At 42.3% G+C, this 21,191-nt stretch overlaps 1 protein-coding gene across 1 annotated transcript in view; it reads left to right on the forward strand.

The window, feature by feature from the left end:
• Nucleotides 1-20,843, forward strand: part of shisa9a (shisa family member 9a) — a 39,656-nt gene extending 18,813 nt beyond the window's left edge. The window contains exons 4-5 of the mRNA XM_029528397.1: nucleotides 12,261-12,530; nucleotides 19,040-20,843. Coding sequence (XP_029384257.1) covers nucleotides 12,261-12,530; nucleotides 19,040-19,911 — 1,142 coding nt within the window. The 3' untranslated portion in view covers nucleotides 19,912-20,843. The remainder of the gene's footprint in view (nucleotides 1-12,260; nucleotides 12,531-19,039) is intronic.
• The last annotated feature ends 348 nt before the right edge of the window (nucleotides 20,844-21,191 follow it).

The raw sequence follows: 21,191 nt of genomic DNA on the forward strand, positions 1-21,191 counted from the left end.
CCTCAATTTAATAAGGAGTTTTTATTTTTCGGTCATAATTAGTGTACCTACTTGACAGTCCCCCATAGGCAACCGTTGGAAGCAATGTCCTGCCTGTCTCTCCACTGTGGTATCTGGGTCGACACTACTGATGTGTTGTCAGGTGGTGTCAACCCCCTGGAGAGACACGCATCATTATCATCAACATCTCCCACTGCCTCTCTCCCGATCTGTCTGTCTCTGTCTGTCCCTCTTTGCCTCTAGCAGCACGGTGCCCTCAGCTGATGGAGCGGCAGTCCCATTGCTGACTCACAACTCTGGAAGAGGGGAAAACAGTCCGGCCCAGTAAGTCAAGATGGTGCCGCAGTGGGAGCATCCTGCCAGTCAGGACGCTCATAAACACTCAAAAGAGCTCATGGGAAAAAAAAAAAAAAAGCACTCAAGGATGACAGGAAGAAAAAGAAAATATGAAGGACCCTTACTTTTTATACTGGCCTCATTTTATTTGGCAACAATTCATAAACAATGAGGCCATGAGTTTAAAATGGACCATTTTTCTGTGAGTGAGACAGACAATCATTGTGGAAAAACAATATATAGCAAGTGCTCTGTTTCCTTGAATGGTGCTCCATCACCATGACGAATATATGCTCCTCTTTGTCAATCATGTGCTTTAGTGGAGTGGGTATTTATTTCTCTGTTGTCGCTGCCTGCGTCTCTGTGGCCTGGTGACTGATGAGCCCTATCACAGGGATGAACACCCGGTCTGCACCCACTGGAGACGACTGCCCGCGGAACTTGTGAGATACAATCATGTGAAAGATGCTGGTATTTTTAAGTACAAAGATCAAGAACATTTCTTTCAAGAATTTTTTTGGCGGCAGGGGTGTGTGAAGGAAAATTAATTTATCCTTTGAAAAAGAAAAGATGGTTACATTTGACCTCTTGGCACTGAATTGTTTGTACGGATTCTTCAGTGTTGGCTACAGGCTACCTCAGCTCTGCCCACACACACCAGCTTTCTCTTTCTCCCAGGTTCAAAATGTCAACCTCACTGAATACAACTTAAAGGGATGCAGTTTATATAAATTCACGTCAAAAGGGAATTTGACAGTCCACGTTGACTAAGTGTACCCATTGGAGCGAATTCCCGATCCTATTAAGAAGGTCAGTCTCTGCACTGATGCTCATCAGATCAGCGCATCCACAAACATGTACCCGCGTCTCTACACAACTTGCCTTATCTCTTCCTGCACATTGGATCATATTAAGGAGCTGGCATATATTGGGATGGATTATTATTATTATTATTATTATTATTATTAAGTGTTTCTGGTCAGGTCCTTGTTAAATACAAGACCCTTTTGAAGTGAGAGACCATTTAGAAAACCCGTATTTACATTTCACTGTGACAGGAAACCCAACAGCGTGCCAAAGTGCTCCTCCTGCATCTGCTCCTTATATAAGGAACAGCAAGTTCCTACATCAGCGCCGCAGGTCCGGCTTTGTAGGAGGAACTACAGCGTCCTTGTCAATGCCATTCAGTTATATTCATTTACGCACAACCTCATGCTGCTCCCTAATGAGTTCCACTGATTGGGATACACAAATTTTATATTTGGAGATGAGAGAGAACTGAATCAGGAATAAGGTCTTATTGGGTGAACTGAGGGTTTAGTTAATCTTAATCAGTTTCCTTTTTAAGGGCTAATTTTGGTACCTGAAATGAAATGTGTTTTCTCCTGCTGCCACGGATGTGGTCACTGAATCTTTTTAACCTATCACACTCCACACAGTGAATCAAAAGGCTTGTGTACTCTGTGCATTTGAATGGATTTCCTTCCAATAATAAATAGCTGTTGTACTTTTGCACCTTTCTTTCCAGACAACTTTTCTGAACACTGTTTTCTACTTGTCGTTCTCCCACACATCTGTCAGGGCTCAGCGGCGGAGAGGACTTTTGGTTTTAAGCTTGAGATAAACAGGTTTTGTTGCCCAGAGGCGTTATTTAGCATTTTGTTTGCTCGAATGCCCTTCACGTGTGAGTTGTTTCCATCCACTCATGCAGAGTAGACGCCACAAGGTAAAGTCTTTTCCCTTTAAACCTGACTGTGAACTCAGCTGCAGTGACGGTCTACAATATGCTTACAAACAGGTGTTCCCATCTGCCGTGGTTTAGGATTGGATTGGGATACAAATGTAAGAAAACTGTCCTCCTATACAATATTAGATCTAGTGTTTATGGAATTTGATGAAAGGAAGCGTCTCATAGAACAGTAATAGCCATTTTCAAATCTGTTCTGATACCAATACTGTTTTTTTTTTTTTTAACAATGGCACAACCTCACTTTAAAATGGAACTCCTTTGGCCTATTTGTCTTTATAGATATTAGAGTGACTTGTTATTGATTTGGTGACTTGCTTTAACAATGTCCTGTGAGACTGGATTCAATGCATTGTCCTGTGACAAGACAATGCAAGAGGACAGATGTTGAATCCAACTGCCAAAAGCAGTGAATAGCAAGTTGGGGGGGGGGGGTGGCGAGGAACAATAGAAATCAATAACGCTTCAAAATGAGTAAGGTATGACGGAAGGCTGCAATCATAAAAGGGTGCAGTGGAAGTCATTGTGCTTTCAAAAGCTCAGGGAGGAACAATTAAGGCTAGATAAGCTATTCTCTCCGCTATCATTTCGAACCGCCATCTCCCATGACAGACTTTTCAATAATACGGCTTCACTGCATCGCGCTCCTATCTGGTTAATGGTCAGCCCCCACGAGAATTACTCAGAGATATGTGATCGGTTCTGTAACAGAGTTGGCTGCACACGATTCTCTGTATCTCCCCAGCATTTTACGGCACACACTCCATCGTGCCCCCCTTCTGAGCTCTCTCTCGCTATCTCTTCTTAAATGGGAGTGTACTGATGCGTTAATGAGGAAAGACAAAGCAAGCAGCATATGGTGATGATAATGAGATGAAAAATGTTTGGAAAACAAGGCCATATATAAGACTGGGGATCTGACACATCCTCAGACAGACAGCGTTGTGTGCTGAATGCCATACAGCAGCATTACGACTAAGCTAAATAAGATGGCGTACTCATGACCATGCATGCCCAAGTCCTTAAGACGCTTCTTTTGAGCAAATAAACGCACGCTGGTATCAGTGCCACGGCTTTATCTGTCATCTGTCTCCAATCACTGTTCAGGGTGTAAAAATAGTCCATCAACTTCTGTCGAGAGTGCTCACATGCAAAAGAGAAACATTTCTTAAGATGGTGCATTAAGGCAAAATCAAACGCATTCACAACAAGACTTTGAAGTCTTAGAATAATAAAATCCTCTATTAGAGTGCACACAATTAGTTTCTGTTCATGCAGGTACTCTATAGCAGTTCAGCAAATTAAGATGAACGCTTCAATGACACCCCTCATAATATCATAAATATTCTCAAAATATGTAGTTGTTTAACACTGTTGACTTTCGATTTAACAGGAACAGTGGATTTTAATTTTCATGTTTTTATTGCAATGGAACATTCATTTTTTAAGGCTGGTTTTAGTGAAGTGAAAATTTATAGTGCAGCTCAACGTTGTCCACGCCTGTTCATGAACCATTCCAACTGCTTATCTTCCACATTCAACCAGCTATTTCAGCTGTTTCACCGTTTATCCAAAACTTTTTATTTATTTTATTTCACTACCTTAACTTTATGTTTCCGAACAAATTATTTCAATTTTCCTTTTCACACATTAGCTATTTATACCTTTATTTATCATTTTTATTCACATTTTCACATCACATCATTTTGAGTGAACTGATTTAATTCCCCTGTTTGCTTCTGTTTCTTTCATATTTCTTCACCCACTGAGGTAGAAATCTGTTGGGAGTCACTGATCTAAACAATGTTAAGTGGATTTTGAGAGCTTCGTTTTGCTTGACTCTCATAAAGCTGGCGGTCTTTCAAGGTGTAAGCATTGGTGTCAAATCATTTTTATCGGCAAGATCTTTGGCCCTTCCTCTTCTAACTTCCCACCCATTGCTGACAGCACCAGCAGGTAGTAAGACCCATGGAGTCTCCGACATCTGTTTTCGTCATGCAAGCAAACTTTCTTGTTTTTAAATCACATGAATGCCATGAAACTTCAAGCCTGTTCTCAAACATCCCCACTCATGTTTCCACTTGAGTTGGTTCCCCTTGCTGCCTGCCGTATAGAGGGCGTTTTACACTGAAGCTCCTGGTGAAATTAAGGAGGCCTGTCGTCAGTAAGTGGTCCTCATTACTTTCCGCCATCCTGCAGGAGAGTGATATGGACCCAGAGCATGAGGTCAAGGCAGAAGTGGCGCTTTGTGTGTACCCTTAGCAGACGTGAGCACAAATAAGGAGGAGGCCCTCCTATCTCACCTCACACTGGGCTCATACACAACCTGCGACCATTTTCAGTGAGACTGAACATGAATATGTAGGAAAACAGAGAGGACCCCACACACTCCTCCTCACACACAAACATGCGTGTGGACTACAACATGATGGTGAAAGACTTTGATAAGTCAGAAGCTCTCACAGCTACAAAATAAATACAGGCAACTTTAGAGAAAGCTTTTCATAGTCACAGTTTACATATAAACTAATATGACAAAAGTATTTCCTCTCACTCCTATTTTTACAAAACAAAATGTCCCGTCTCTCCGTGTTGGACTCCACTTACAAAGGTTTTCAGCTTCACCATAAATTTCAGTGTCAAGAACCTGCTCAGTGTCAAAACGCCTTGCTCAGTTACACCAAAAGATGACTCGCAAATTCACTTTTCTACCAAACTAGAACAAGTCTCTCAATAAAACATGCATGACTTTTTTTTTTTGACAATGCCTGACAAAGCTGTTAGGATGTGACCTAGAACAAACTCAGAGGAGGAATGCAGACATGTGAAGAATAAGTGGAGAGAGATGAACAGACAGACCGACAGAGCAGCAGGCAACATAACATAGGTTGCATAACAATGACTTTTTCGGTACAGTACAGCCGGCCTGCCTGTTGATATGTGGGCGCGGGTGACTGCGGGACAATGCGAACTCGCCGTGTGCTGCAGAGCAAATACTACACGGGAGAATACTGTTGCCATGACAAGAGAGAAGAAGAGAGCGATGGAGAGCGTTGAGTAATGACAGAGAGGCAGTTTTGCAGCTGAAGGAAAAGAAGCGGGTTTATCCATTTGCAGAGTGAGGAGAAATAGGGAATAATAGATGCGTCAGCTGCTTACAATTTTCAGCGCCGAATCAAACAAGCAGTGAAATTACACTGTACAGCCAGTAGCAATGGAGCTCGGCCAAGCATGAGATCGAGGCACTCCTACATACATGTGCTCTGGCTGGCTCTGTCTCTCTTAGTTTTTTTTTTCTTCTTCATTTTCTTTTGCACACACACAACAGTCAATATGTTTCTATCCTGCAACCCCCCTTCAGTGTGCAGCAGAGGAGAATATACTCTTGCAAACAGCTAAGATGAGGTTCTGCCACCCGAGGATTGGCTCTCAGCTCCATGCTGGATGACTGGCTTCCCACCGGGGAGACAGTGCGGTTCTCAAATCATTCAGCGCTTTGGAGTTGTATGACTCTGTCTCTGCATTATGTGTTGCACACTCATGTTGTGCATTGCTGACTGCGCTGTCTGTTACATGGCGGCCGTAAACTCGTCATCCGCACGCTGACTGTAATCCTGACACTCCTGCACCTTTGCCCTGCCGTTTGAGTTCATGTTAATATCTTCCTCTTTCATGCTAAAAATAGGATACAGACGGTGACATACATTTTAGACCCCTCTGCAAAAAACCCTTAAGCAGTCCTTCATATAAATAAATGCCCAGTTTTCTCCTGTCACTTACTGATATAACGTCGCAATGACTCAGCTTTGAGCCAAATTACAGCCACTTTTACGACATACCCCTGCAACCAGAGAAATGGTACACAGGAAGTGATAAATCTTTCATATTGGTCAGCAGTGGTCTTGCACAGCCAGATGTCCATCTTGTCCTGCTCACAGAGGTCTGAGGAAAATCATAATAAGTGACCTTTAAAAATCTTCCGGCGGCTATTCAACTGACTGTGAGATGGATAACACCCACTGATGGAGACCATTAAACTGGATGGATATGATTATGAGCTGTAAATTCCAAACACAATAAAATATTTCTCTCATGTGAGTTCTGCATGTTTTCTCAGAAGTGACATGGCAGCAATTGAACGTGACTCCCACACAGCCATCACTGAATATAATTCTTCTTTTCTGTGTGATAAAACAAACGCGTCCGAGTTAGCATGATGGTTTTATTGAAGATAGTCAATTTATAATGGAGGCTTTGTTTTTCCAGCAGAGCCAAAAATGAACACATTGCAATTCAGCATTAGTCACAAGCTAGTTCACAAGTGTGTTCAATAATTTCTGACCTTTTCTATAATTCTTCTGAGATGTTGGTTTAGCCAAGCCAGAATACTGGAAAAGCAAAAGTGACTAGTTTGAAATAAGTAGGAAAACTAGCTGGCTGGAAAAAGTGAAGGGCCAGTGCATCATCACTAATTAACCCCAAAAACTCAACCAAAAAATAAGTGAACGGTGCAACAGCCTTTATGAAGCTTTTGCCAAGCAGACATGTTATACAGGGACATGGGCGTATCCAAATGAACAACTTGGATAAATGCTCATGAATGGCAAGATTTCAAAGTATGCTCAAATGCTGACAGACGTGAATAGGACTTTCATTAACGCCACTTGACTGCTCAGATGGAGAAATTGACTCAGAAACCTGAAGGACATTACTCAGTACTTAGAAATGTCACCTGCCTAAAGACTAACAATACTGACCAGGGTCAAAATATCATTACACAACATATTGCAATTTTATAAAATCCAACGACTTGTAAATGGATGATTGACTTACTTTGTATGATGTTCATACTTAATGCTCAGCAGATTATTGCAGACAGGTAGCGGAATATGCCGTAGCTTCTTCATAGCTATAGCACATCCAGCTAAATCTACCTGATAGTTATTCTTGCACACCCTTAATTGGCTAGCATTGCTATTGCTGCATGGTTTACACTGCACAACAGGGAAAGTCACTTACGGCACTGTCAGAGTCTAAAGGCAGCAGTTGTCCGCCATCTTTTACTTTAAAGTCACAAAAAAATTAAAAAATAAATAAAAATACTGCTATAATACAACTGACTGTGAGTCATTCAACATGTTTTTAAATGGCTGATAATATCTCCCACACAAGGTGGTTGTAGCTACTGTACTGTAAGAGCTGCAGATTATATAATCAGCTCTGTTTATTCATTTGTTTGTTACAAACACACAGTCTGCTAGACTGTCCGCTGAGCTTTTTTAAAATTCATTTGGCAGCACAAAATTACATCCATTGTTCCATCAACCTTTCAAATTTCACACGAACACACCTTTCAAAAGGCACAATAAGAAGAGCCCCCCCCCTCTCCATTGGTTTTGATGACCTCATGACCTTTCAACCAACACTTTATTCATTCATCTATCCACAACTACTTGGCTGTGACAGCATGAGAGAAAATGATTAGGCTGTGGTGGAGGTTTGTGTTGAGCTTATGTCAGATACCTTCTCTTAGTTTTTTTGTTTGATTTACTGAGTTGGATTTTTCAGAGGGCTTGTTGGTGGGCGTTGTCTTAATTGTTGATCATTATGTAGAGAATCATTGTGGTGATACCTAAGTATGCCTTTATTTTCCATTGTTTGACCAAAATCAAAAAACAAAACAAGCTTTAAACGCGACTACCAATCACCGGTTGTATCTAATTAACCCCCCACAACCTCTGCCAGTCAACCACTTGAATGAGTTCATAGTGTGATGATACCATCCTGGGTGGGTGCTGTGTTTTCTTGGATGAGAGGGTTTTTAGCTGAGATCACATTAAAGTAGGATACTAGAACAAGTGGACTGAAGTTGTATGATAATTGAATTTCTCTTTATTTCTTCTGTCAAGAGTGTACGAGACAAGGTGGGTAATTATAGGGCATATTTTGACTCTAGTACCTGTCATCTTTGTCACCTTGTCATACATTGAACTACAAAGAGTATTTCTGTGAAGCTCAAATAATGATACTAGTTTTTAAGCAAACAATATTGAGTAGAAAAGATTGTGGAGTGTTTTTTTTTGGGTTTTTTTTTTTTTTTTTTAAGTCAATACTGGAGGCAGCTACAGGAGACTGTTAGTGTGATTCAAGAAGAGAAGCAGTGAACAGTATTAGCTTTTCAAGGTTCTAAGGAGCAGCAGACATGAACCAACCCAAAAATGTTTCTAAAGAGACAATTAGAACTGAAACTACAAAACCGACACTTTATACATCTTAATGGGGAAAACTGCAGAAAATGTTCTTCTCAAAATGTACACTGTGACTGTCTACAACAAAACCTGATTGTGCCACTGCAATTTCCTGTATGAGTTGTTTTTCTTACTGTGCAACTTCATGAGGAGCTGGATTGCGTTTGATTATGGTTCACCCTAAAAACAAAGAACGTGTGCAATATTTTGAAAAAGAGCTGGATGAAGCGAGTGAAGCGGCAAACTTCATTAATTACTGCTAATAATATTGTGTGTTAATGCAACACTGTGAAAATAAAAAGCTTCAGCAACAGGCTATTAAAACTGTTATGAGAGCATTATAGAGAGTCTCCATAGAGATCAAATGCACTCAAAATCTCAAAGTTTAGCATTTTGGGAAATGCATTAGCATTTAATCTTCATCATTCTTATGTCTGTCAAAAATTGGAAACAAGCAGAAAGAACTAGTCCATTAGGCATGAAGTAACAAGATAATGTGGTATGTAATTTGTTTACTTTTTTATTACCTTTAAACAGAGCCAGATCAGATGTTTCCATGTGTCCAGTCTTTCCGCTAAACTAAGCTAAACTCCTCCTGGGCTTGTCCGGCGGCGGAGTGAACGTGCCATGAATCCCCTCATCTTACCCTCTGTCAGAAAGGGAACAAGAGTATTTCCCAAAATGTCCCACTAATGCTTTACACCAAATGCACTGCAGTTGTAACCAGATGCTTATTTGTGGCTCAGCGAGACTCTGATTTGATTTGCCAGCTTGTCACCGCCAACAGCCATCCAACTTTGCAGAACAGATGCGCCCAGTTTAATGCATTGTGTCTGGAGTCTCTATGCTGTCAGGCTACTACCTCTGTCCCACCAGAATTTTATTCATTAACAACACGGAAATAATTTGCATAGAGTCACAATTAAATACACAGCAGTTATTTGTAATTGTAGGGGTGGTAGTAGTAGAGGCCGGGTGTCTGTTCATGGATTCACTGCAACACAAGGTCATGGCAAAATGTCTGAAAGCAAGGAGGTTAAGCTGGGCTTTGTTGGGATACGGTGCTCCTCAGCCATTTTAGGCCCAGGAGAGATGAAGCAGTGGGCACCTTTGTTATAATTAGTTTGAATTTTCTATTTTCTCAATGGGAATTTCTATTAAATTTATGAAAGAGGTGTTCCAGCATCACAATGGGTCAGTGCCTTCAGCGCAATTCCTTATTCCTACTCTCCATAGCTGCCTTTCCTCCCCCTTTTTCCCCTCTGTCCTATCCACAGTGTGGGTCCGACACCCCCACCCACCCCACTTTCAAATTACCCAAATCTACAGATCGTCAGTGAGCCAGTACATCGCAAAGTGTGTATTCAAGAAGTGTATCAGAGAGACACTGTACGAGCTGTGTTCAAATGAAATCGTTAGAAAGCTTTTTGCAGTCATCTAATTTCCATCTTTGGATATGCCTTCTCCACTTGCCTCTTGCCTATGAACTCATGTCTCATATTTTCCTTTTCACCAAGCACCATGGGACATTTCATCACATCGGGGATCTAGTCTCTTATTCTTTCTCCATGTCCTCACATGCTTTCTCACTCTGATGCTCTTCTTAATTGTCAGTATTCTCTGTCTATCTTGTCAGTCAGTGTGTGTGTGTGTGTGTGTGTGTGTGTGTGTGTGTGTGTGTGTGTGTGGGGTGAGTCAGTGACAGGACTAAGTGAGTAATTAGTTACAACACAACTTGCTTCACCTTGACAGTTGAGTACGAGAGGTTTATGGCCTTTCAGCGCACCTCACTGCTCTACAATGCAACACCGAGATGAAACTGGGACAAAACGCATTCTTTGTTTATGCACCCTCATCCGGCCCCCTCCTTCCTATTTCACTGTTCATCTTTTCCTCGTGCTCTCTGTCACATAAGTTTTACTTAGTCTTTCAAATTATCAAGTGGCAGTGTTTGGGCTTTTAGCAGAATGTATTCACTTAGCAAGGATACCTTTGCCTTCAGTAACAGGAATTTGCAATTATCAGTCAGGCTCAATGCAGCGAGAGAACAATGCCGGACAGAGAGTCCCGTGAATTCCCACGCAGCCGTAAAAGTCCGACAGTTTTGCAGTTTTGCTGGAGCAACTCCCTGCCATTCTTGTACGACTCTGGAGCTGCTGGCTCCACCCTTCATTTTGGAAGTCGTATCCTTCCACGACTTTTCCTCATCTTCCAGAGGAGGTGCAGCTTTAGGCACCATTATATAACTGGAGTGTGGGGGAAGGCTGATCCATTGACTAATCAATTATGGCCATGGCTGGGAAGGCTACTTCAAAAATGTGGAGGACTGATTACCTCCTAATCACAATCAGAACATAATGCCAAATGGATTCAAATCAATTCAAAATGTTTTACTAATGATTGAGTTCAGAGATGACCATTTAAAGGCTCTGGGTTTGTGCTACAATGAGTTGAGCATAGATTCATCACATTCAGTGCATCTTTTAAACTATAATATCAATTATTCAGTTAGGGAACAAATTTCAGTCGAAACAATCTGAATCCAGAGGACTGCAATTAATATAAGAAATACATGCTCTTATAAAACCATGAAAGGACTATTTAAAGCATGCACATTTGCATACCAATTGACTGCAATAAAAAGACATATCTAACTAAACTGTATCAAGGACTGGAATTATTGAGAAAGTTAACTAATTCTGTAAAAGACATAATAATAATATATACTAATGACACTGCTTTCTGTAATACCTGAACACTGCAGGTTACAGCTAACAGTGCATCAAAGACAGTTTGCAAACAAGTAGTCTGAGCACTTGGCTAAAAAATAAATGACGAGAAAGAGACCATATTGTAGTAAACTGTGGTAAACATTTCCACCCCAATTACTTCTCATGCTGAAACAGCAGTTTACACAGCGGTCTGGCTGTGAAGATTTTTGCCTGGGCTGATTGTGAAGCTTGACACAGTCGGAGCTTCTGGACACAGAAGATCGCCTTAATGTGTCAACTGTGTCCCAGGAACAATGTCCCCCAAATGACAGGCTGAAATGGCTGCATGTAAATTATTTCTCTGTGCTGCTGCTGCAGCATTAACAAGCCCATTTTGAACTCACAGAGACTCATAGAGCTACTAGTAAGAAGACATGCTGAAAAAAAAAAAAAAGGATAAAATTCTGCTTCGTTGGCATTTTTTCAATAGAAGTTTTTTAAAGGAATTATTTTAAGTGTCTATCCCTACATAGCTGTTAGCATTCACAATAATTTGTTCTTGAGTCTTGAAGTAACATTTTCAGTTTAGCATTAACTCATTCCTTCCCTCACCTGCAGCAGCACTAGTCTTTCTGACGTCTTTTCTTCTGCTGAAGCTAGCATTTCAACCAACTAGCCCTGTCTTATCTCATCATTTTAAAATTCATCTCAATGCAGTGTCCAATGTGCCCCAAAGATTGCGCCTCTCAGAGGCTGTATTATAACCCCATAAACCCATGTCTCCACTCTCAGTGTAAATTCTTGAGCCAAGTTCTCAGTATTCTCTGAGTATTTGCACTGTTAAATCCCTCGTATATAAAAATCATTAGCCTGTCAATATGTGGAAATCTGTATTCTGGGACATGAGCACTTCATCTATGACAATAGCACAAATGTATTGGCATGTGTGGAGAAATTACTGGTAAAATCTCTTGTAATACTCAGCAGATGCAGCTAATCAGTGTACATACTGTATACACACTGGAGTCTGTCCAAATGTGAATTAGGCAGTGTGGTGTACAATAGGCTGCAGCTGTGGGGTGACGGAAAGAGTTCATCTGCCAATGGCAATGAGGTGAATAGATGTTCATGTGTCCAGAGAGAACTGGAGTGAGGAGAGCCACCAAAGCAACAGATCCTGTTGGCACTAAACCTGACTGTACGCGTCCTTGTCCACAGAGTCTGGTCAGATCAACAACAACGTGGGACTGGGCTCAACCATGGGACAGCAGCACCCTTATCCTGCCCTCAGCCAGCTGGCTCATGTCTACGAGCAGCAGCATCATCATCAACAACAACAACAACAACAACAGCAACAACAACAGCAGCAGCAGCAACACCTACAACAACAACAACAACAACAGCAACAACAACTACAACAGCAGCAGCAACAGCAGCAGCAGCAGCAAAATAAGGATATCAACAAGTATGCCTCCCTGAAGGCTGTGGGTGAGTGTCAGTCAAGCTACTTATTAACTTAACATCTCCAGAGTTTCAGATGAACAGGAAACATTTTACAGTTTGGAAGAGGCAGCATGCTGGATGTTATGCAACAGATTTTGCAATGAGCCGCCGCTGCTTTGGGCTCCGACCCACCCTCCCCCCTCCAGAGTTTGGAGCGGGTTCATCATTGTCACAGTCAATCTCAGGGCTTCCCCCATTCTTGTTGGCGGAGTCACCATTAAATGTTTTCTGAGCTGGCAGTGAGAACTTCTTGATCTAAAGAAATGAAGAACTGAGGTTGTGATTTATTCATTACTTGCCTGTTTTTCTAGTTTTCTTTGGGAGAGTATTAAAATGATATGAGTTGATACGCATTTATTGACTTTTCTGAGAATAATTACATTGCTTCTCTAATTATGAAATTTTTGGCCCATGGCAAACAAATATTTGGGGTTTTTTTTTTTTTTGAGTCGGGGGGTATGTAGCAATTTTACCTTTTTTCCATAAATCTCTCATGAAAAACTAAATTATTAATCTGCAGGAAGAAAAAGCAACGCCCACGTTCCTTTGAGCAAAAATAAAAAATACATACACACCACACCGTCCTGTGCTTCCTTACGCTACCTCACCTCCCTAATAATTTACAGACAATCCCTAAATATTTAACAATTCAAACACAGAGGGCAGTAGACAATTTTTCCAGGGGTCTCTGAGAATGATGGAGGCTCCACCAACACCGTTGGCTGGTTTGACAGGTGTTATTGATTACCAAATCAGCGCCAGCGTCGAACAGAAACAGCCTGCTTATCAAGCTGTTTGACAGCTTAATGCATGCCACCAAATTCAAGAAGGTCATTTGCCAGTGCAGCTGATTTGAATTTGCCTCACCATGCCCATATGCTTTTGGCAGAGGCATCACTATTTCATAACCTGAATTAATTTGAGATGGATTTGTAAATTTTTCAGCGTGCGTCTCGTCGACTTGTTTATGCTGGAAAAGTGCAGCACCCTCACTTGATTCAGCCCACTCACACCAGATATTAGCTCCAAACACAACAGGATATCTGTTCAAACAACCTCGAGATGCTGTTTGTCTGCATTTATTAAAATAAGAATCAGGCAGGGCTTTGTAAAAGTGAAATATATGATTCAGGTGACAAATATACGTGTGTGTGTACAACTTCTATTGTAAAGGGACCCTAACTCACGGAGGGATATGTTACAGTAATAGATCACAATAGTATGTGCTGGCAACCACTTTGTGCATGGGAAGCTGGAAGATGTTGCACAATCATGGTGACAGTTACTCATTTCTTTCTCCATTAAAGGAGAATACAGGATACGGTGTAAAGTTTAAAGGAAAACCGCTTGAAAATTTTGATTAACAATGTCCTTAACTCAGCTATCTTTGTTATTTGCTGGTGTATATTTAGAGTTGCCGAATAACTGGCCGAAATTAGACTTCAGACAATGGCTGGATATTTTCAGCACAGCTACAACTCTGTCTGATTTGCAGAAAATGGTTTAGTTTTCTAAAATGCCCACTGACAATGTCGTCTTCGTGTTGGTCTCCGGGGACCAGAGAACAAAGGGATTATTTCCCAGCTCAACATTTTTAACCAATATTCAGCAAAAAGACAAGGAATCCATGATACGAGAGGCAGTGATGCCAATTTGTTTACTGACAGGAGAGCTGATAGATCAGAGCGCCGTGCAGCCACAAGAAAGACTGCAGTTTGAGTAAGCGACACAACCTCACTGGTTCTCGCCTGGAAAAAAAGCACACTCTAATGTTCGGCTATTGCTTCGCTTACATCTCACCATACACCAACAGATGGATGCAGCACAAGCTTTGGGAATGGAGTGAGTTATTTTGGGAAATATCCTCCTATAAGTACCTTATTTTGCTGCTTTGTCTTCTCACAGTAAAAATCTTTTTGTGAAGTCCTAATCTGCAAATATGGAAATATATTGTACAAGCAAAACTTTGACAAAACTTTCAACTAGCCTGCTTGGCCGAGCATTAATGTAACTAACGTTACTGCCAAAACATATAACATATAAATTGATCTTTAGTTGTTCATATGGAAGAAGTGGCTGGCATTACAGTAATATAAGAGAGGATGCTCCTCCTGTGGACCTCATGAATTTATAAACATTATGTCAATGACATAACAGATTCATCAATACACATCCATTGTATTCACAGAAAATGATCAGAAAATGTAACTAAGTAACTATTAACCAGGGGAGTAATCATTGTATTACTGTTAAATATTTAAAACATTTTCATTAAATAAAGCTGTAACTCAGTTACATTTTGAGGGAAGTAACTTGTAACTATAACAAATGACTTTTTAAAAATAATATGCCCAACGAAGAGGTTCCTTGTGACTGAAGGCAGATCGGGATTAAATTAAATGTGCTGAAAGAATCCACCTGTAGAGGGTTAAAAAGCTGCACAATGATAGCTGAAAATGGTTGAAAGTATTCGTAAGGGCACAAAATTACAATGAAGCAAATTTGAACATTTTAGTGTGCAGTTAATGAGCTGAGCCCAGGCAGCAGTGTAGAAAACCTATTCAAACCTTTTAGCACACCAGTCAATATTCTCCCTTTCCTCCTCTCCAGCTTTTCTGAAGCCGCTTCTTCATCTCAGCCTTTTTCTATCTATAATATCTCTCATCCACCCTTCGCCACCTCTCCTGAACCTTTTACCTTCCTCCTGTTTACTCTTCTAACCTTTAATGTCTTGGCTCATTTCTCTCCCCCTCATCATTTTCCTCCTCTCACTTCCCGCCTTTCATTTCCTCTCACCTTTTTTCCTGCTCCCTTCCTCCCTCCATCCCACCTACCTCTCCCCTTTTCCCATCTTCTCATCTTCCATCTTTCAGGTTGTCGCCTTTAACATCTTTGCCCACCTCCCCATCACGCCATCTCTTCTTCACCTGCTCCATATCGCACCTTAAAGAATCCTTAGGCTGTAAAGCTCAATCGACTCTCATAGCGGCTCATATCTGATTCCATTTCTGTAATTGAAGGAAGATCACCCCCACCCCCTCCCGACTTGGGCTCACACTTGACTGACAGATTTCCATTCCACAAGTGGTATTCAAAGAGGTGCCTGTGAAATGATTGGAAACCTGTCCAGAGATATACAGCAATGGAGCCTGAGATTCTAGGAGGCAAAACTGCTGTGAATTGGAATCCAATGATGTGCACATCACTCACAAGCTCTGAAAAAATTTAGGTGCAAAGAAAGTGAAAGTGAGAGGGGGTGGGCCGGCCGACTGAGGGAGATGGAATAAATGACAATAAACAAAGCCAAAATGCCAGCAGTGGCTCTTTTTAAAGTCATTTTCATGTGAGCTCTGTTAATCCTGAGCAGCATAAACGGACTTCAGTTTTTGTTTGTCTCCTCTGCTACATTGTGTGGTGCATTGCTGACTGCTGGCCCTGTGAGAAATAGAACCGAGTCTAAGTCCCAGACCATTTCCCCAACTGCCTCTTTCCCTTTTCTTTAATTCCCTCTGTCTGTGTCCCAACGGTCACCAGTCCACCTGATAAACCACACTTCTGTCAGTCAATAGCCATCTCCACAGTCCCCCGCCATGCATCCAACATAAGGTCACTTTATCGAATTATAACCACAACCAAGGCAAAAACCAACTAATAAATGCCCCTGGGTGTCGATGTATAATTCAGCCCAGAGTAGGACGAGTACAAGTACAAATGACCAATTATTTCCCACGTCTAATGCAATCTGCTTTGCTACATCTAACTACGCTGTAAATCCTGAAGAGATGCACAGCATGTTCTTCCATGCCTCTTAATAAGTAGGCTTTCCACAGATGGTCTACAAACTAGATCTGCAGTAATTGGGGAAAGAATTACAGGGTTTGTTTTTTTGTTTTGTTTTTTTTATAATCACCCATCTACTGCCATGTTCAGTTTTTACTGACAAAAGACGGAGATCGCCAGCGAGAAGAATTCATCAGGGTACCTAATGGATGATATTTCAGAGTGGGCCAAACTGGTGCATTAAACCAGAAGACCGACATTGTTATTCCTGCAGTCGCCCCTGCAAGGGTGGCTGAAATGTCACATTCCCTAATGTTTAATGACAACCAGTTTACACCTGGAGCTCTAAGCACCTAATTCATGCTTGTCTCCAACTGCAAACAGCTCAGCCACTTTTCCCGACATCACTGCATTTCCACATCAGCGATAGCAGCTGATCCACTACAGAAAGCAGGTTCAGATTACACCCCACACTCTGAGCCAACATATATGTTTCTTGCCAAGAAATACAACCATTCAGTTGTAAAGTGTTTACATTTTCCAGGGAGAAAAAGCCTCATGGAAAGAATTTCCTTCATCATAAAACAAAAAAATCCACTGAAGCTCAGACTAATGGACGTTGTTTGCTTTTGTGGGAGCACTATGGTGGAGCGAGCCTCCCACATATAGTGAATGCTAAAAAATCTCAAGAACAAATTTGGTCTGATTTTGCAAAAAGATATTCTGAAATTGAAAAAGTAATTTATTGGACGTTTTACAGTCAGGGGAGCTTACAAGCCCCCTCACTTCCACAGATGACAACCAGATCGTTTAATAAAAAGCAGAGTGACACCTTAGCTAATAAGGTGTAATCTGATATCGGTGCTGAGGGAGTTCAGAGGAGCAGTGCCTGATTCTCTTTGGTGATGCACCACGTGTGTCAGTCTCTGAGGGGTGCTGGCCTTTCTCAGGCAAAGGCATGCAGAGCCCATACTGCAAAACAGCGGTGGTTTCCATTTCCACTCACGTAAGCCGCTGGGTATGTGCACTGTTGAGCTGACTGCCACCGGATTGATTCACCTGTCGCCTGAGCAAGTTTGATCCCCAGGGGCGGTCTAGCGACAAGTCTGCGGGTGAGACTGCCCATCCATCCGCGTTCCACCCCGCTCCCTCACCCACCTGCCATCCCTGCCCTCGCTTCTCCTCCCCTTCACAGACCAATAAAGGAGATTTACAGCAACAGCGGCAAAGCAAACTCATCAACTGTGTTAACTTTATCTTTGACAACGTGCATACTAGACAGTAACTTAATGAACTGACTTTAAATATGAATGTAAAGTAATATGAGAGAATGTAGCTGCATGGCATTAACTAACAGAGGGAGCAATAAAGGTGAGGCATAAGACGTGGTCACTCGCTCTGGGGCTAAAGACCACCCCCCCCACACACACACACACACACAACACAGAGGTTTACTGAAAATATGGGAAGATGCTTAAACCAGAGAGACTTTATATGTATGTGCTTGTGTATGTATACTGTGCGTATTTTCTCAGATTCTTTTAAAAAATGGTCATCAAAAATTATAGCAATAATCATTATAATAATAATAATAATGATCATGATAACGTCCTAACAACAAGTTAAGTGAAAGGAGGTGAAATTTGTTTTTGTGCTTGAAAGACTCATTTATTTCCAACTCCGGCACACAATGAAACATTTAGTAGTCAACAGTGTTCCACCTCCGAGTAAATCTTTTAGGCTACTAATTGCCCTGAAGTAACCCCTGTTTCAACTCTCTCGTCAGAACAAGTCTGCAGAAAGATCTTATCCTACCTTTCAACTCATAACACATCTGAAACCATACAGGCTTGGGAGCACCTCAGCAATAAGCCGAAACTGCTCCAATCAGATTAGACAGAGTGGGATTTGGACCCAGTCTGACCAGGATGGGTCTCTGAGTGAAGCCCTGAGGACCTCTATTTGACAAAACTAGATCTATGTCTTTGCATCAGAGAGCATTTATCTGTTAATTTGATATCAAAAGGAGAAAAACATGCATCATGTTGGAAAAGTGGCCGTCACAGTGCATATTGTAATGGCCCCAAATCTTCCTCCCAGATATTCTTCCTCTCTTCATCTTGGCGAGCGCCAGCCTACCATATGTATGAGATGTTTTCTTGGCTCTACAAGGGAAGACGAGGCGAGGTGGAGGAGACATTCTGCACTTTCCTTTTGATCTCACTCCTCCAGTGGCACAACAGGTCTGCATATGAAGGCGTTAGCAGTGGCCCTGATACCCTGGTTGGTCAGTGTGTTCAGGGGAGGCTGACTAACAAAGTTAAAGCAAATGGGGTCTGCTACACGACCTTTTCAGATTGTGGGTAGAAAATGATTGGGATGTTTTCTATCCAAACTTATGCCTGTGGTGTGTGAGTGTGTGGGTGCGTGGGTGTGTGTGTTTGCATGCGCATGTCGTACTTTGCGGCGCAAATGTACACTGCTGGAAGTGATTTTTGTGACTCACTCTGTATAACAGTTATATTTTCTTTCTGTTCCAGTCACATAAAAGGATGAGCTGAGGATACTGTTTTTCCACAACTGACGCTCTAAAAAGAGCAAACAGACCACTTGGAGAAAGCAAATTCAGAATTCAACATTTGGCCAGGATCTCAGCTTTTCCATGTCCACTTTAAAATCTCATTAGATTTGTCACTCTCTTTCTCTCCCATCAGCTGCCAAGTACAACGGTGAACTTTATAACAAGCGTCGGCTCATGGTGGAGTTGCCAACAAAGGGTGGCCTTCCTCTGCAGCCAATGGGCAACTCAAGACCCCCTATGGGAAACATCACATCAATGACCCTTCCAATCACCACCAATCCAATGGCTTCTAACCCCATGACTTCCAATCCCATCAACCCAACTATTACCCAGATGACTTCATTGACCCCCATGACATCTATGACGCCCATGACCTCAATGACACCCATGACTTCCCTCACTCAGATGACCGCCATGACTCCTATGACTTCTCTGGGTCCACTGACACCAGAGCCAGTGGCCACATACATCACAGAGATGCCGAGCATCTCCTCCGTCTCAACCCTCCCGACAGAACGGCACATAGCCGGTGGAGGAGGAGTCGTGGGACTTAAGCCGAATGGCCAGAAACCCAAAGGCAGCCATGGCCACGCTGCCCACAGCTCTCACAGCTCTCACACTCATGCTCACAGCCACAGTAGCAGGCCGCCAGGACTTGGGGCTACCTCCCTGGCACACATGGCGGGGACCATGCCAGGTGGCACATCCCTGGGCATCTCCAGGGCTGCCGAGACCACTATTGGCTCCAGCTCAGCTACAATGGGCCGCCCATTGGCATACAGTTCCAACACAATTGCGACTGGGCATGGGATGGGGCTGGGGCTGAAGGGTTGGGACGGGACTGAGACGGTGGGCCGGAGGAAGACCTACGGGCACAAGAGGCCTCAGTGTACCGTGCTGGAGCCGAACCAACTCCACGGCAGCAGAGGCCACAGCCACAGCCAACACTTCCTTCCCACACAGCCCTACTTTGTGACCAACAGCAAGACAGAGGTGACTGTGTGAGAGAAGAAGAAAGAGAAGAAAACAGGATGAAAGGATGAATGTGGAGTGGTGGCACAAGTAATCTGTGTGGAGACACCGCCCTCTGGGGTCGTCCAAGGTGCAGATTTGTGTATGTGTTTGTGTGAGGAAGTTGAGGCCTGTTGGTGTACTGGTGAATGTGGTGGGACAGTGACTATGTGTCTGAATGGCCCTCATTTCACAAGCAAAGTTTACCAATCAAATCACTCAACAGACCTTTGTTGTCAAGAGGATGCCATCCAAGCTGGTGGCATCTGTAACCATAACAACAAAGGGCCTATAGAGCAGGGATGTCTGTACATCTGTGATGATACTAGAGTGATGTCACACGGAGATGTATTCCGTAACAATGACAGTATCCAACCATTTCAGTGCAACTACACACATGATGAAACAGGAAGTGGATGATAATGAATTGGCATTATTGTATGGACCAAACCCGAGAAGCAAATACAAGAGATCAAATGTGGGAGAGGAGAAATGCAACAAGTTTACCCGCAAAACTCACAAAAAGACTTCTGCTCATCTGCCCAACAAAGTGTAGAATGGTTTGGAAGATATTACATTCCCTTATGATTCACTCCAAATCTCCAGAGGGCTTTGAAACAGACACACACGACGAGGGCGCCTGGCTTTGGACTGCACTCATGCAGGGCTTTTTACTGTGGCTATTCAGAAGCGCCTTCATAAGCTCTGTAGCTGAAGGTCGCCCTTTTCTACGAGGCTCCAGCACAGAGAATGGAGGCTGTCGTGCTGCCATTGTTCTGTTCTGATGTCGTCTGTTTGGTGACAGCTGCCCAAGAGGAGGGATAAGGAGGCAGGGAGGTGGCATCTGGATGATGCTGCGGCAGGCAGAGGCTCCTCTGAGCACCATTCTCATACACACAAACACAAATGCACACACAAATTCAGAAAAAGTGCACATTCAGACACACATTTTAAAACACACAACATGCAATAGGCTGACTGATATGGGATTTTAAAGAATGGGCAAACTTTTTACATTCAAGTTAGACATAGTTGAAAATGTATTTAATTTGTTTATATTTGTATCTTTTCATTAGACTAATTGCATTACAAATTAAATGTTCAGTTTTTCCCAAACATTATGGCCTTCTAAACAATAGATAACTCTCTAATAAGACATTTAGAACAGGCAGCTGAGTCACGTTGACCCATTTTGGCCATCAATGACAAAGAGCTTAAAATAGAATTATATAATTATGTATGTCTGTGTGTGTGTGTGTGTGTATATATATATA

Source organism: Echeneis naucrates, chromosome 19 (genome assembly GCF_900963305.1).
Source record: "Echeneis naucrates chromosome 19, fEcheNa1.1, whole genome shotgun sequence".
Taxonomy (NCBI): Eukaryota; Metazoa; Chordata; class Actinopteri; order Carangiformes; family Echeneidae; genus Echeneis; species Echeneis naucrates.